We start from the raw sequence: 14,378 nt of genomic DNA on the forward strand, positions 1-14,378 counted from the left end.
GAGGTCGAGCAGGTTGGGACTTTTTTCATTGGAGCATAGGAGAGTGAGTGGTGATCTTGTCGAGGTATAAAATTGTGAGGGGCATGGATAGGGTTGATGCAGTGTTGGGGAATAGAGAACTAGAGGGGAGAGATTTAATAGGAACCCGAGGGGCAACCTTTTCACCCAGTGTGGTCAGTATATGAAATGAGCTGCCAGAGGAAGTGGTTGAGGCAGCTATATTAACAACATTAAAAGATACTTGCACGTGGATAGGAAAGGCTTGGAGGGATATGGGCCTAATGCGGGCAAATAGGACGAGCTTAGATGGGAATCATGAATGGCATGGACCAGTTGGGCCAAAGGGCCTGTTTCTGTGTTGTACGACTCTATGACTATGAACCAGGGATCCCAATCTCAAAATAAGGAGCCTGTAATTCAGGACTGATGCAAAGAAATTTCTTTGCCCAAAGAGTTGTGACTATTTGGAATTCTGTATACAAGAGGCTGTGGAGGCTTAATCGCCAAGAATATTGAAGATGGAGATCGATAGATTGTTGGATATTGGGGGAATCGAGGGATGTGGGGATAGTGCAGGAAAGTGGTACTGAGGTACAAGATCAGCTCTGATCTCATTGCAGTTAGCATAGTAAACTAAACAGCTTACTCCTGCTATTTCTTATGTTCTCATTATCTTTTTCTTAAATTTGAAGCAACATTCATATTTCAAATTTTGTGTTGTGTCTTTAACTTGCAGTGATTTTATGGTAAAGATCATTGAGATTAAGGACAATAGTCAACAGAAGACAATTCGAGGTCATGATGGCCCTATTCTCAGTGTTGCTTTTGATCCAAAGGATGTGTTTCTGGTAATAAACTTAACATAACTTGATCCACATAAAATTCGTAGTAGCAACTTGAAATTAGTTGGCCATGGAATAATTGTAGTATATTTTATAATATGGCCTGAATAGATTTACAATATTTGCTTTTGGATTAAAAGTTCAAAACTATGCTTTTGGTATTTTTGATATTTTAGATGATAGCAGCGTGCAATATTTACAATTGTTTTGTGCAGGTTAATATTTAAATGGCTTGGTCCATAATAATCTCAAGGTGTTTCATTTTACAGGCTTCCTCCAGCTGTGATGGATCAGTTTGTGTTTGGAAAATTGCTGATCAGGTCAGTTGGATAAGTCTTATGACTAACGTTATGTGACTGTAGATTGAGACCAGTACAAGGAATGAAAATACCATTTTTGTTATTGTTCTTTAAAATGTTAGGAACAAAAATTATGATTTGACGCTTGCATTGAGGTTGAGAAGTCCACGTCCTAGCCCAATTCAAAGTTGAATTTATTGTCATATGCACAAGTACATATATGCACAGGTGCAATGAAAAACTTACTTGCAGCAGCATCACAGGTACATAGCATCCAATACACAAAATTCACAAGAATAGTATAAATTAAACATAGATTACACACAGCTTTTACAAGAAGGAACACAATTAGAACAAAAAAAATTAAAGTCCATTGTAGTGCAAAGTGGTCATCGTGTTGCTATACTGAGGTAGTGATTAGGGATATGCAGGTTGGTTGAAGAACCGAATAGTTGAGGGGATGTAGCTGTTCTTGAACCTTGTGCTGTGGGTCTTCAGGCTTCTGTACCTCCTGCCCAATGGTAGCTGCGAGAAGATGGCATGGGCCAGATGGTAGGGATCTTTGATGATCGATATTGCCGCCTTGTAGATACTACCAATCTTGGGGAGGGATGTGCCCATGATGTATTGGGCTGAGTCCACTACTCTTTGCAGCACCTTGCGTTCCGTGCATTGGAATTGCCATTCAGTCCATGATGCAACCAATCAGGAAGCTTTCAACAGTACATCTGTAGAAGTTTGTTAGTGTTCAGTGACGTGCCGAACCTCCTTCATGAAAAGAAATTTTCATTTCAGAATTGCTTAAATGTGGTTTACAACAGAAATATGTTTGATAGGTCTGGCAATCATCGTTTAAAGTATTTTTCTACTTTGTAGACACTTGTGTCAAGTTGGTCACTGCTAACCAAGTTCAATGAGGTGAACCGTGCTACGTCCATCTGTAGACTTGAGTGGCAACCAAAGACTGGAAAGGTAAATGAACATCCTCACACAGATCTAGTTTCAAATTGAGCTGAAGAATGTTTTTTCAGAAGGTACACAATAAAGATCAGAATTTAATGCTTAGGAATTTAATCTTGGAATAAGTTGAATTCAAGAAATTAGAGGTTAATTGTCTGATACTAAAGGAACAAATAAAATGGTCCATAAGTTATATTTACATGTGTTTGATTCGCTGATTTTAAAGTACAGAGCTAATTTCTTTTTGATTAAATAAAGCTTTTGTTGGCTCACGGCCAGGTTAAATCATTGATGGATTGTGGAGTGATAGACGTGTCACTGAGGGCTGGGTTTATTCCTACTCTTCTGGTGCAACAAATACTCTGAGAAGAATGATGCTGATTAGACAAGTTAGGTTCTGACAAGTTGTCCCAAATGCTCAGTATTATAGTTTGCGATTTCTCTGTTTTGATGGTTGTTCATCTGAACCAGGTTGTAAGTCAAAGTGGGATATTGCTAATGTGCATAAGTGGAAACTGGTTCTCTAAGCAGAATGTCTTTACTGCAAATCGTCAATCTTAAATAATGTGCACTATACTAGAAGCATGATGATTGGTTTCTACAGTACTGATCTGATAAACTTTAAAACTATGTGAAAGGAATGGAGACAGAACAGATTTTTGTTATTATATTTTGATAATTAACAAGATAGATGCATAGCTCGAAAGTTTTCTTCAGCGTAACTTTTTATTCTCTGTTTGGTTCATGCACGTAGTTCTTGGCTGTTCCAGTAGAAAATGCTGTAAAACTGTATGAAAGAAAATCCTGGGAAAATGTTGCCAATCTTTCAGACGACAGCATTACGATGGTAAGTTTTATATTAAAATAGAGAGCAGCTCTCGTGGAATTAACAACAGAAAAATATATGCATGCAATACACTGGGAAAAGCATTTCATGAAGCAGGAACAGTTTAAAATAACTTGATGATAAATATTGAATATCTAATAAAGAATAGAATTAGTGTCTTGAATACAAGAGAACATTTAAGAGAGAAATCAGGAGGGCAAAAAGAGGGCATGAGGTTGTTCTGGCAGACAGGGCAAAAGAGAATCCCAAGGGTTTCTACAGCTATATTAAGAGCAAAAGGGTAGCAAGGGACAAAATTGGTCCTCTTGAAGATCGGCATGGTCATCTATGCATGGAACCAAAAGATATGAGGGTGATCTTAAATGAATTTTTTGCATCCATATTTACTCTGGAGACAGACACAGAGACTATAGAACTGAGGCAAAAGAGTAGTGGGGTCATGGACTGTATCCAGATTACAGAAGAGGAGATGCTGGCTGTCTTGAAGCGAATGAAGGTGGATAAATCCCTAGGGCCAGACAAGGTGTCCCCCTTGGACCTTGTGGGAGGCTAGTACAGAAATTGCAAGGGCCCTGGCAGAGATATTTAAAATGTACTTTGCCATGGGTGAGGTGCCAGAAGATTGGAGGATAGCTAATGTTGTTCTGTTGTTCAAGAAAGGCTCTAAGAATAAGCCAGGAAATTATAGGCCAGTGAGCCTGTCGTCATTTGTGGGTAAATTATTGGAAGATGTTCTAAGGGACAGGATACATAAGTATTTGGATAGATAAGGCCTGATTAGGATAGTCAACTTGGCTTTGTGTGCGGTAGGTCATGTCTAACCAATCTTACCAAGAAGGTCGATGAGGGAAAGGCGGTGGACGTTGTCTACATGGACTTTAGCAAGTCCTTTGACAAAGTCCTACATGGGAGGCTGCTCCAGAAGGTTAAGTTGCATGGCATTCAGGATGAAGTAGTCAATTGGATTCAACATTGGCTTGGTGGGAGAAGCCAGAGAGAGGTAGTAGATGGTTGTCTCTCTGACTGGAGGCCTGTGACTAGTGGTGTGCCACACTATGGTTCTATTTAGATAAACGTATGGAGGAATTTAAGAGAGGGATATGTGGGAGGAAGGGGTTAGGTAGTCTTTGGTGTGGTTTGAAGGGTGGCACAATGTGGTGGGCTGAAGGGCCTGAATTGTTTTATGGGATTGGTGCTGGGTCTGTTGTTGTTTATTATCAATATTAATGATTTAAATGATGATGTGGTAAACTGGATGAGCCAATTTGCGGATGACACCAAGATTAGGGTTGTAGTGGACAGTGAGGAAGGCTGTCAAAGCTTGCTGCACACTATGGTTCCATTTAGATAAACATATGGAGGAATTTAAGATAGAGGGATATGTGGGAGGAAGGGGTTAGTTAGTCTTTGGTGTTTGAAGGGTGGCACAATGTGGTGGGCCGAAGGGCCTGAATTGTTTTATGGGATTGGTGCTGGGTCTGTTGTTGTTTATTATCTATATTAATGATTTAAATGATGATGTGGTAAACTGGATGAGCCAATTTGCGGATGACACCAAGATTGGGGTTGTAGTGGACAGTGAGGAAGGCTGTCAAAGCTTGCTGCTTGATCTTGACCAGCTAGGAAAATGGGCTGAAAAATGGCAGATGGAATTCAATGCAGATAAGTGTGAGGTGATGCACTTTGGGAGGACAAACCAGGGTAAGACACAGTGAACAGTAGGGCTCTGAGGTGTGCAGTAGAACAAAGGGACTTGGGAACACAGATCCATAATTCCTTGAAAGTTGTGTCACAGGTAGATGGGGTTGTAAGGAGAGCTTTTGGCACTTTGGCCTTCATAAATCAAGGCACTGAGTACAGGAGTTGGGATATTATGTTGAAGTTGTATAAGATGTTGGTGAGGCCGAATTTGGAGTATGGTGTGCAGTTTTGGTCACCTACCTACAGGAAAGATATCAATGAGTTTAAGGGTGCAGAGAAAATTTACAAGGATGTTGCCAGGGCTGAGGACCTGAGTTATTGGAAAAGGTTGAATAGGTTAGGACTTTATTCCCTGGAACGCAGGAGAATGAGGGGAGATCTTATTGAGCTATACAAAATTATGAGGGGTATAGATGGGGTGAATGCTGAATGCATGCATGCTTTTTCCCCTCAGGTTGGGTGAGACTAGAACGGGAGGACATAGGTTTCAGGTGAAAGGTGAAATATTTAAGGGGAATCTGAGGGGGAACTACTTCACTCAGGGTGGTGCGAGTGTGGAATGAGCTGCCAGCAGAAGTGGTGGATGCAGATTCAATTGTAACATTTAAGAGAAGTTTGGATAGGTACATGGATGGGAGGGGTTTGGAGGGATATGGTCCAGATGCAGGTAGATGGGACTACGCAGAAGATCAGGTCGGCATGGACTAGATGGGCCGAAGGGCCTGCTTCTGTGCTGTAGTATTCTATGAATATCATAGAAAAATCTCAATGTTTTAAAAAATAAAATTAGGGAAGTATTTCTTTTTTTGGAGGAAATGTGCTTTAAAGTATTCTTGCTAATTGATTTGAAAGGGTTATTTCATTGATTACACAAATATTATTGTAAAGCATGATAGATATTAATGTATTGTTTGAAAAGATTAAATTAAAGAATTTTCTTCCCTTTTTTTTCTCCAGCCCTTAAGTGTTGTATCATGGTCTCCATGTGGTGATTATGTGGCTGCTGGGAGTATTGATGGATCTATGGCAGTATGGAATGTACAGACCAAAAAATGTGTAGAAAGGTATAATACTCTTAATTTGTGAAACTTTGTTATAACTTGTGAGTTTGGGATACTACCTCGCACTGATTTGCGCAATGGTCATATTCCCTTCTATTGCTAATAGAAATCTGGGCAATTGCTTAAAACTTTATCTGAAATCTATAATATATATAAAGAGCTTGACAGTAGATATTGTGAAGCTGTTTCCCCTTCCTGGAAACCTCCATATTTGGGGCTGTGTGCTAACCCCGAGAGTAAAGGATTGAGACAAGGTGAGAAAGTTTTTTTTTCCTCTCTGCTCCAAAGGGTTGTGGATACTCACATAATGAGTGGTTGGGAATGTGTAATGGCAAGGGTGAGGGTTGACCACTTAACGACAAAGCTATGAGTAGTGATAAGTGGGTCATTTTCAGATTGGCAGCCAGCATCTCGTGGGGTGGTATATAGATCAGTGCTGGGGCCTCAACCATATATAATCTATAATGATGACCTGGATAAAAGGACTTCAATGTACTTCAGCCAAATTTGATGATTGTACAAAAACAAGTGGGTTAACAGGTTGTAAGGAAATCACAGAGCTTGCAAAGGGATATAGGTAGGTTGAGTGAATGGGCAAGAGGTTGCTAGATGGAATGTAAGTTGGAAAAATGTGATATTAACCATTTGGGAAGGAAGAATGAAAAAGCAAATTATTATTTAAACAGAGTGATACTGCAAAATGTTGCATTGCAAGTGGATCTGGGGCTCCAAATTCATGAAGTGCTCAAGTATGCAGGCACAGCAAGTCAGGAGGAAAGCTAATGGAGTGTTGCCCTTTATTGCTTGGATTATTGAGTATATATAAAAAATAAGGAATTTTTTTTTGTAAATTTACAGAGCCATGGTGAGACTGCACCTGGAGTACTGTGTACAGTTTTAGTCTTCCTATCTAAGAAAGTATTTGCTTGCTTTGAAGGAAATGCAGACAATTTCTGTGTTAAAGGAATTGATGTATAAGGAAAAGTTGAGCAAATTGGACATGTACTCATTAGAATATAGAAAAATGAAAGGATGATCTTATTGAAACATAAGATTCCGAGAGGGATTGACAGGATGGATTCTGAGATGTTTTCCCTTATGGGGATATCAAGAAATGGGGGCCTAGTTTCAAAATATGTGTTCACTCATTTCAGATGGAGATGGGGAAGAACTGGGGGGTCTGATTGGGGTGTCATGAATCTTTGAACCCTTGCTTTGGTCTTTTGTACATCAACTTATGATAATTTGCTACAGAAAAAAAAGTAACACTTTTATGGCATAATTCAAATGTTCTTAAAATATTTAAAATAATCCCAAGAACTGCTGTTAACTACAAAATGACTATACTAAATGTTTAATGTCATCAAAGATTATTGCTAAAGTACTTATAAATGATTAGAACAAAAGCAGTTTACTTGCTCAATTTCTTGATATTTGAATCATCTTAGCCTCATTGACATGGTGTGGTTTTGCCCATGACTTTCTACAAGACTTTACCTCTTCATTCTAGATTGAAGTCACCAACTAATTCTCCATATTGGTAAAGATGTAGTTACCTGTTTGCTTTCTTTAAACCCGATCGAGCAAACTTAATAACAGAAGGTGGGGGCATACAAATATCTTTTGAGTTGGGATTGGGTGGTAGAATAAAGAACAGTTTTTTGCACAGAACCTTCCTTCCAGCTCTTTGTTCTTGTGATAATAGGCAGAGGATTTTGCCACTTCACTTGGTTGCTGCTAGATATATGAGAGGGGAATGTGATCTTCCACATTACCACCCCCACCCACCTACCACCTTTCACTCCCTGCAACTCCAAGCCTCATTCCTTAATAAAATGTATTTCACTTCCTCAGCATCGCTTTTTCCAAACCTTTTAGTTTAATAGCTCAACACTTGGGAGGCGATCACTGTCCTTCACTTTGCACTTTAAGATGTTAATATTGTTAAATGAAAATTCTGTCAAAGTACTATACAGAATTTGTCTCTAAATTCCCTGTGGAATACTGTAGCCATTTCATCAATAAAACTACTTTTTCTGCAGTGTGTCTATTTACTGTCTACAAAAGGGCTAATAAACGTTAAATGTGATATATTAAGCATTAGGAAATGTGTTTCCTTAGGCTGCGGCATGAGAAGGCTCATCGAATATGTGCAATGGCATGGCACCCTTTAAAAGGAAATATAGCATATACCGATTCTGAAGGAAATTTGGGGATGTTTGAAGGGATTTTGGCAGATGTTGGTAGTAAAGTAAGTACAAAACAATGTTAACAGAGGTGTTGTAGTTCTTTTGTAATTTTGTGGTTTGTCATGCCTTCTGTCTTTTTTTAAAAGTATGCTACTGCGAAGTGGTGGCCAATGGTAGATAAAGTCAAAGCACCTAACTTAATTATCTTTGTATTAAATGCATTTTCATAATATTACTTGTGTATATTTGTGCCTGCACCTCTAAGTACATGTGTTACTACTGCTCTGTTCCTCTGATGGAAGAAAATTATTCAGTGAATTACCTGCTGTAACAAATGTTTGTTTCAACACTCTAAAGTGCTTTTGCTGTCTTTGTATAAGCATGTTTGATTTTATTGCTTGTTCTTTAAAAAATACTTACTTAATGATTCAAATATTTCAGCTGAATTCATTTACTATACATTTATGGATTTTTTTTAAATTTAGGGATTGGCTTCACATTCTTCTGCTACTACGCTGGATGATTTGTTTGATGAAGAAAGTGGTGACTTGACAACAAAAGAAACATATTTGTCACAGCCATCGCCATAAGGCATCCATTAGCGGATGAGGAGGACGAAGATGACAATGTGATGGGCATAGTCAACACGTCTAGATATCATCGGGCAATTGAAGATGATAACTCTCATGGTATGAATAAGCAATGATTTCTGTAGTGAAAATATAAAATGCATCCATCCTTTTGGCTTCTTTTGTTTATTTTTATCATTCATGATAATTTAAGCTGCAATGGTGAAGAATAGTAAACTTGATGTGCCTTTTTTTTAATTAAAGGCAATCATGAATAGGGCTTTTTAACGATCCTTTTTAAAGGGGAAAAAAAATCCATCCACCTATATCTGTAAGAGATATTTGCTGTTCCCTTATATTAGAAAACTCCGCTGTTTTTAAAGCACAGCTGAGCACAACTTTTGTTGTAGGAATGTGTACTTCCTGTTCCTGGTTTGAAAATATTTGGTAATTATTAAGAAAAGAGGTTAGACAAATGACTTAGCAGCAAGGATACTTTGATTGTGATGTGTGGCAGAACCAGGACAGATATGGTAGCTCAAAATCGATCATCCATGAGGTGCTGTAGACCCTTAGCTAGGAAAATATGGAATGCCATAATCTATAACACCATGGGCCTAGCACTATGCCATTATAATCAAGCCCAACAATTGTACTTGGTTCCAAAGAGGAGTGTGTAGGACCATGCCAGGGTAGCACCAGTTGTACCAAAAGCAAGGTGCTAGCCTGGTGAAGTTGCAATACAGCACTACATGGATAACTAAACAATAGACAGAGCTAATAATATCGCACCCATAAGAATCAGATGCAAGCTCTGTTTGTTCTGGCAAATCTAGTCATAAATGATGATGGATAATTAAACAGCTAATGGAGGGAGAAGACTTCAGGAACATCCCTATTCTCAGTGATGGTAGGTTGATGTTCTGGCAACAATATTGAAGATTGGTACTCCAGAACTAGCTACCCCTCTAGCTAGGTTATGCCAATACATTTACCTATGAGTGAGGTAGGACTCTAACAGTGGAGTGTTTTTTTTAATCCCCCTTGATACCCATTGATTTCATTGTTGGTAACTGTTCAGTAATGTTGGAAAATTACCCAAGTATGTCTTGTCCCAAAAGCAGGACCAATCTAATCTATCTAATAACCATCTGATTGGTGTTTTCTCTATCACCAACAAAGTGACAGAAAGTTATGCTAATTTGCTATGATAAGGCACTTGCTGACTGTTGCTTAGTTTGGGCTTCACCAGGACTATGGCTGCTAATCCCATCACAACCATGGTCCCAAATGTGGACCTAAGATTTGAATGCCAGAAGTGAGGTGAGAGTAACTGCCCTTGACAGCAAAACAGCATTTGACCCAATTTGGGTATTGGGGAGGCCCGGTCAAATTGAAGTCAACGGGCATCGAGGGAAAAGGCTTAGTTGGAGTCCTACCTTGTGCATAGGTGTAGTTGTCGAAGATGAAGCATCATAGTTGCAGGACATCACTGCTGGTGTTCAAAAGGGCACTGTCCCTGGGCTCAACATCTTCAGCTGCTTCATCTATGACCTTTTCCCTCAAAAGGCCAGAAATGGGGATGTTTGCTTAGATTCCATGATAGTCACTTCTATTTGAAACTCCTCAGAAATGGGGGCAATCCATACCTTCTGTGCACAAGACCTAGATAATATTCAGGTATGCAGTGATGTAGTCGGTAACATTTGTACCACACAAATATCAGGTGATGATTTGGGGGGGAGGGGAGGGAGGGGATTTTTTTTCTCATAAGTGAAGCTGTTTCATTTGCACATCTGTCAAGAAATGCAAGTTGGAAAAAAAAAATTGTTAATTCTTTTCCACATAAATTTCATGAGTGCAGAATTTATTTTGTATTTCAAAATTTTGGGTAGTGATTTGTGAATTCTGTAAGGACAAAATTCTGTTACCCAAATGGCTATAACATGGGGGTCACCTGTACTTAAGAACAGTTCTCCTCAGAGGAAATGATTGGGGGGCAAATTTGTGTGGTCTGGCACTGGTCAGGTCCCAGGTGTGCCGGACTAGAGAGTTTCAAACTGTAGTATGCCTTGAAGTATTTGATGCCTTAACAAAGGAAAATATTTCAATCCCTTGTGCTGTTAATGTCAACATTTAATAAGAACAAAAATAATTTATTTATTTGAGACTACAGTTAACATAAACACCTGATTTTTTTTTATATATATATATATTTTGTAATAGTGCAGAGGGTGAAGCAAGGGGATGTTTCAATCACATTTTTAACATTTTTATAAATTTCTTTCAGATATTGGATCTCCCACCCATCTGGATAAAGTGGCTGATGATGATGATGATGACCACGCTAGTATTCCACGAGCAGCACCGATTTCTGTTGGATACTCTGGACCATTGCCAACACCAAAGCAAAAGCCTTTTCAGCCTTGTTCCACACCCTCTCACCTCTCACATCGGTTCATGGTAAGCACCATTGCTGGTGAACTTTGTTCAGGCATCTTAAATATGAAATACATAGTAATGAAACATCCCATGAGTAATGTGGGACTGGATTGTGCTAGACCTGGCCCTTTGGTTGGACTTGCTGCCTTTGGTGCCTGCTTGACTGGACTTTCCTTTTCTGGGTGCAGAATATTGAATGAGCTGACCCTTCACTCCTGACTACTATCAACTTTGCCAAGTGGGTGCAAATCCAAACATACAAAATAGGAGTAGAAGTAGGCCAACTATCTAATAAAATCAAGACTGATCTCCTTAAAAACTCAATTCTGCATTCCTTTTTACCCTGGAAACCTTTCAACCCTTTCATATTAAGGACCTATCTACCTCGGTCTTAAGTAGTCAAAGACTGCTTCCACTGCCTGTGAGGATGAGGGTTCCAAAATCTAACAATTCCCTGAGAGGAAAAACTTTGCGTCGTATGTCTTAATTGGATGATCCCCTACTCTTAAACAGTAACTCCTAGTTCTCGATTCTCCCACTTTAAATTTGTTCCTTGATAGCAATTTTAAAGAAGATGCTAATTAAAGCCAATGGGTTATGATGTCACAGTTTTGTAATATTTAAGAAACTTTCTTTCAAGAGTTTCAAAAGCCGATCAGAGTGAAAGATCATCTTCTCACGTCCATCCTTCAAAGTCAGTGATTTTTCCATTTTGGTCATAATACGAAGCTCACCTGTGTTCCTCTGCCAGATCTCCAAATGTGTGTAGGCAATAAGCAGAGGACACACCAAAAGGTATTGCATATTGCAATTCCATTGAATGATTGGCCATTTGGGTTATGGAGGCAGTTTAGTGCCTTGCATGTGATTCATATTTCCTCTGCTTCTGCAGGAAGCTGCTTAGTTGCTCTAGTGCCCAAATTGAACTCATTGTTGAGGTCTGCAAAGTCATACCTGTCACAACTCCTCTCGTACTTTTATGGCTAGGGCTGGTTCCTAGTGTTGGCAGGAGCAAGCTATTGCTTGACTTCTGGTGGTTTTCTTGTGTATGGTAATTGTTTGTTGTTTACTTATTGGCTGCCCATTGATCTCTAGATGTCTGGTGATGCTATTCCACTGAGAATGTCCATGCTGTTGACCTTTGATGGTTTAAGGCAGTCATTCATGATTCTGCAGTGACCATTCAACACCAGATTTTTTTTTTGACTTGGGCAAAGCATTCCCTTACTGAACAAGCTTAGTCTACAACGTGTAATTTAGACCAAAGATATTTTCTTCAATTGTGAATGAGTGTGCAAATGGCCACCCCTCCCAATCACTTTTACAAGCATCTGAATAATGTTGTTTGGGGCACTGAAACCTTCTCAGTATGGATCTAGTGTGAGTGCACATTTCATTGTGATTCTGTTGTAAATTGAGTTTGTGTGTTGAATGAGATTGATGGCTCTTCAGTTCACATTTAGCTTTTAGTTGCATCACAACTGAGCTTATTGGAAGAGGCAGACCTGCAGTTTTTTTTTTATAATGACTTAGTTGATGGAGATAAGCAGCATGGTATTAGTGTATTTCTTAAACTATGTTTGGACAAAGTGGCAGGACATTTGCTAGGTCTGAGGTGTTGATAAAACTATGTTGATTTGCTCATTAATGTAGATGGTAGAGAGCAGATGGGCCAGAACAATATTTTGGATGTGTGTTATTGAGTAGCAAGTACTGCTGACTGCACGTTTTTGGGAGTTCTATATAAAAATAGCATTTTACTTGCATAATACATGATCATCCCCTTTCGTGTTATGGATATGATAAAGCAGTTTGCAATAAATGAGTGAAGGAGATTTATATTTGACAGTATAGTCATGGAGCTATTGTCATGTTTGTTTGCTTTATGTTAAGATGGTTTGAAGTTCTGTTCCAGTTGAAAATGCAATGCTACAATAGTTTAAATGCTGTATTGTCCATAAAGTTGTGTAAGAAATTGATTTGCGCTTAACAAAGGCCACTCTTTTCATTTTTGTTTCAAGTACTGTTAACTTTGGGTCACTATTTTAATGTAACACTTTTTTTTCAGGTGTGGAATTCCATTGGTATTATTCGCTGCTACAGTGATGATCAAGATAATGCCATAGATGTAGAATTCCATGATACCTCTCTACATCATGCAATTCATTTGAGTAATGTTCTTAATCACACCATGGCTGATTTATCGCATGAAGCAGTGCTGTTGGCCTGTGCAAAATCTGATGAACATCCCAGGTAAGTTGCAGAGGAAGGGAGGTTTTAGTCATCTTTTAAAAATCTTCATTGGTCTGTTTTAACTGTACTCATTACCATCAAGAGATTTAGGTTGGATGATACACTCTTGAATTTTTATTAAGTGGTTGCAATTAGTAAATATTCTCTTCATTGACAATGTCAAATGTTCAGCCTGTAGGCCGAATCTAACCAACAATTCTATTTGAACACTTGTGTTAATAATTTCCCTGAGCAATACAAAATTTCAGGACATCTAGGTTTATATTAAAATTCATTCATGGATGTGTACATTTCTGGCAAGACATTTATTTCCCATGAATAATTATCCTTGAGAAGATGAACTTTGAGCCTGGGTGGTGTGTGGTGAAAGTACTGGTAGGGAAAGAGTTCAGAATTTTAATCCAGTGATGGTTAAGAAATGACAATAATATATTCCAACTGTGGAAGGAGTGTGACTTAGAAAGGAATTCAGAAGTACTAGTGTTCTTAGATACACATCCCCTTATCCTTCAAGCTTGGCTGAAAGAAGCAGATTTCAGTGAGCACAATTGATCCTGCCATAATAAAGAGAAGTACAAGAGTCTGGACTAAAAGGAATGGAGAAATTGAGGGTGGATAATAGATAATACTGAGATGGGGAGTGCAAGGCAGTCAAGAGTGTTAATTGCAAGGATGTGAATTTCAAGTTGAGATGTTGGGAGATCAAGAATCAGTAAAGATCAGCAGGAAGGCATTGGCGCATCAGTGGAATGTTTGCAGTATTGGGAGAGAAATTTTGAGATGAATTGAAGTTGGAGCAGGAGGTTTGTTGGCAGGCCTGAGGGCACTGGTCTAGTTGTCAGGATGTGACAATTTTCTTTTTTCAGGATGTGTGTGTCATTGGTATGGCCATCATTTATTATATGTCCCTAGCTGAACTTGAGAAGATGGTAGCAAACTGCTTTGCAATGTTGAAATGTGTAAGGTATACCCCACCAACCCCCCCCCCCCCCCCCCAAACACAGTTCCAGGATTTAGACCCAGCAACAATGAAGGACATTCACAGTAAATGGCAGGGCCCTGGGGAGTGTTGTTGAACAGAGAGATCTCGGGATACAAGTACAAAACTCCTTAAAAGTGGCAAGACAGTTGGATGGGGTGGTGAAGGTGATATATGGCATGCTTGCCTTCATCAGTGAGGGCAGTGCATTTCCATTCAGATAGTGTGTAACTTGG

General features: G+C 39.0%; 1 protein-coding gene across 1 annotated transcript in view; it reads left to right on the plus strand.

Annotated features, from left to right (window-relative positions):
• wdhd1 (WD repeat and HMG-box DNA binding protein 1) overlaps positions 1-14,378 on the plus strand; it is a 62,805-nt gene that overhangs the window by 17,063 nt on the left and 31,364 nt on the right. The window contains 9 exon segments of the mRNA XM_052016664.1: positions 737-848; positions 1,112-1,162; positions 2,018-2,113; positions 2,856-2,948; positions 5,607-5,713; positions 7,832-7,961; positions 8,385-8,442; positions 10,759-10,931; positions 12,979-13,163. Of these exon segments, the coding sequence (XP_051872624.1) occupies positions 737-848; positions 1,112-1,162; positions 2,018-2,113; positions 2,856-2,948; positions 5,607-5,713; positions 7,832-7,961; positions 8,385-8,442; positions 10,759-10,931; positions 12,979-13,163 (1,005 nt within the window).

The sequence above is a fragment of the Pristis pectinata genome, chromosome 1, assembly GCF_009764475.1.
Source record: "Pristis pectinata isolate sPriPec2 chromosome 1, sPriPec2.1.pri, whole genome shotgun sequence".
Classification (NCBI taxonomy): Eukaryota; Metazoa; Chordata; class Chondrichthyes; order Rhinopristiformes; family Pristidae; genus Pristis; species Pristis pectinata.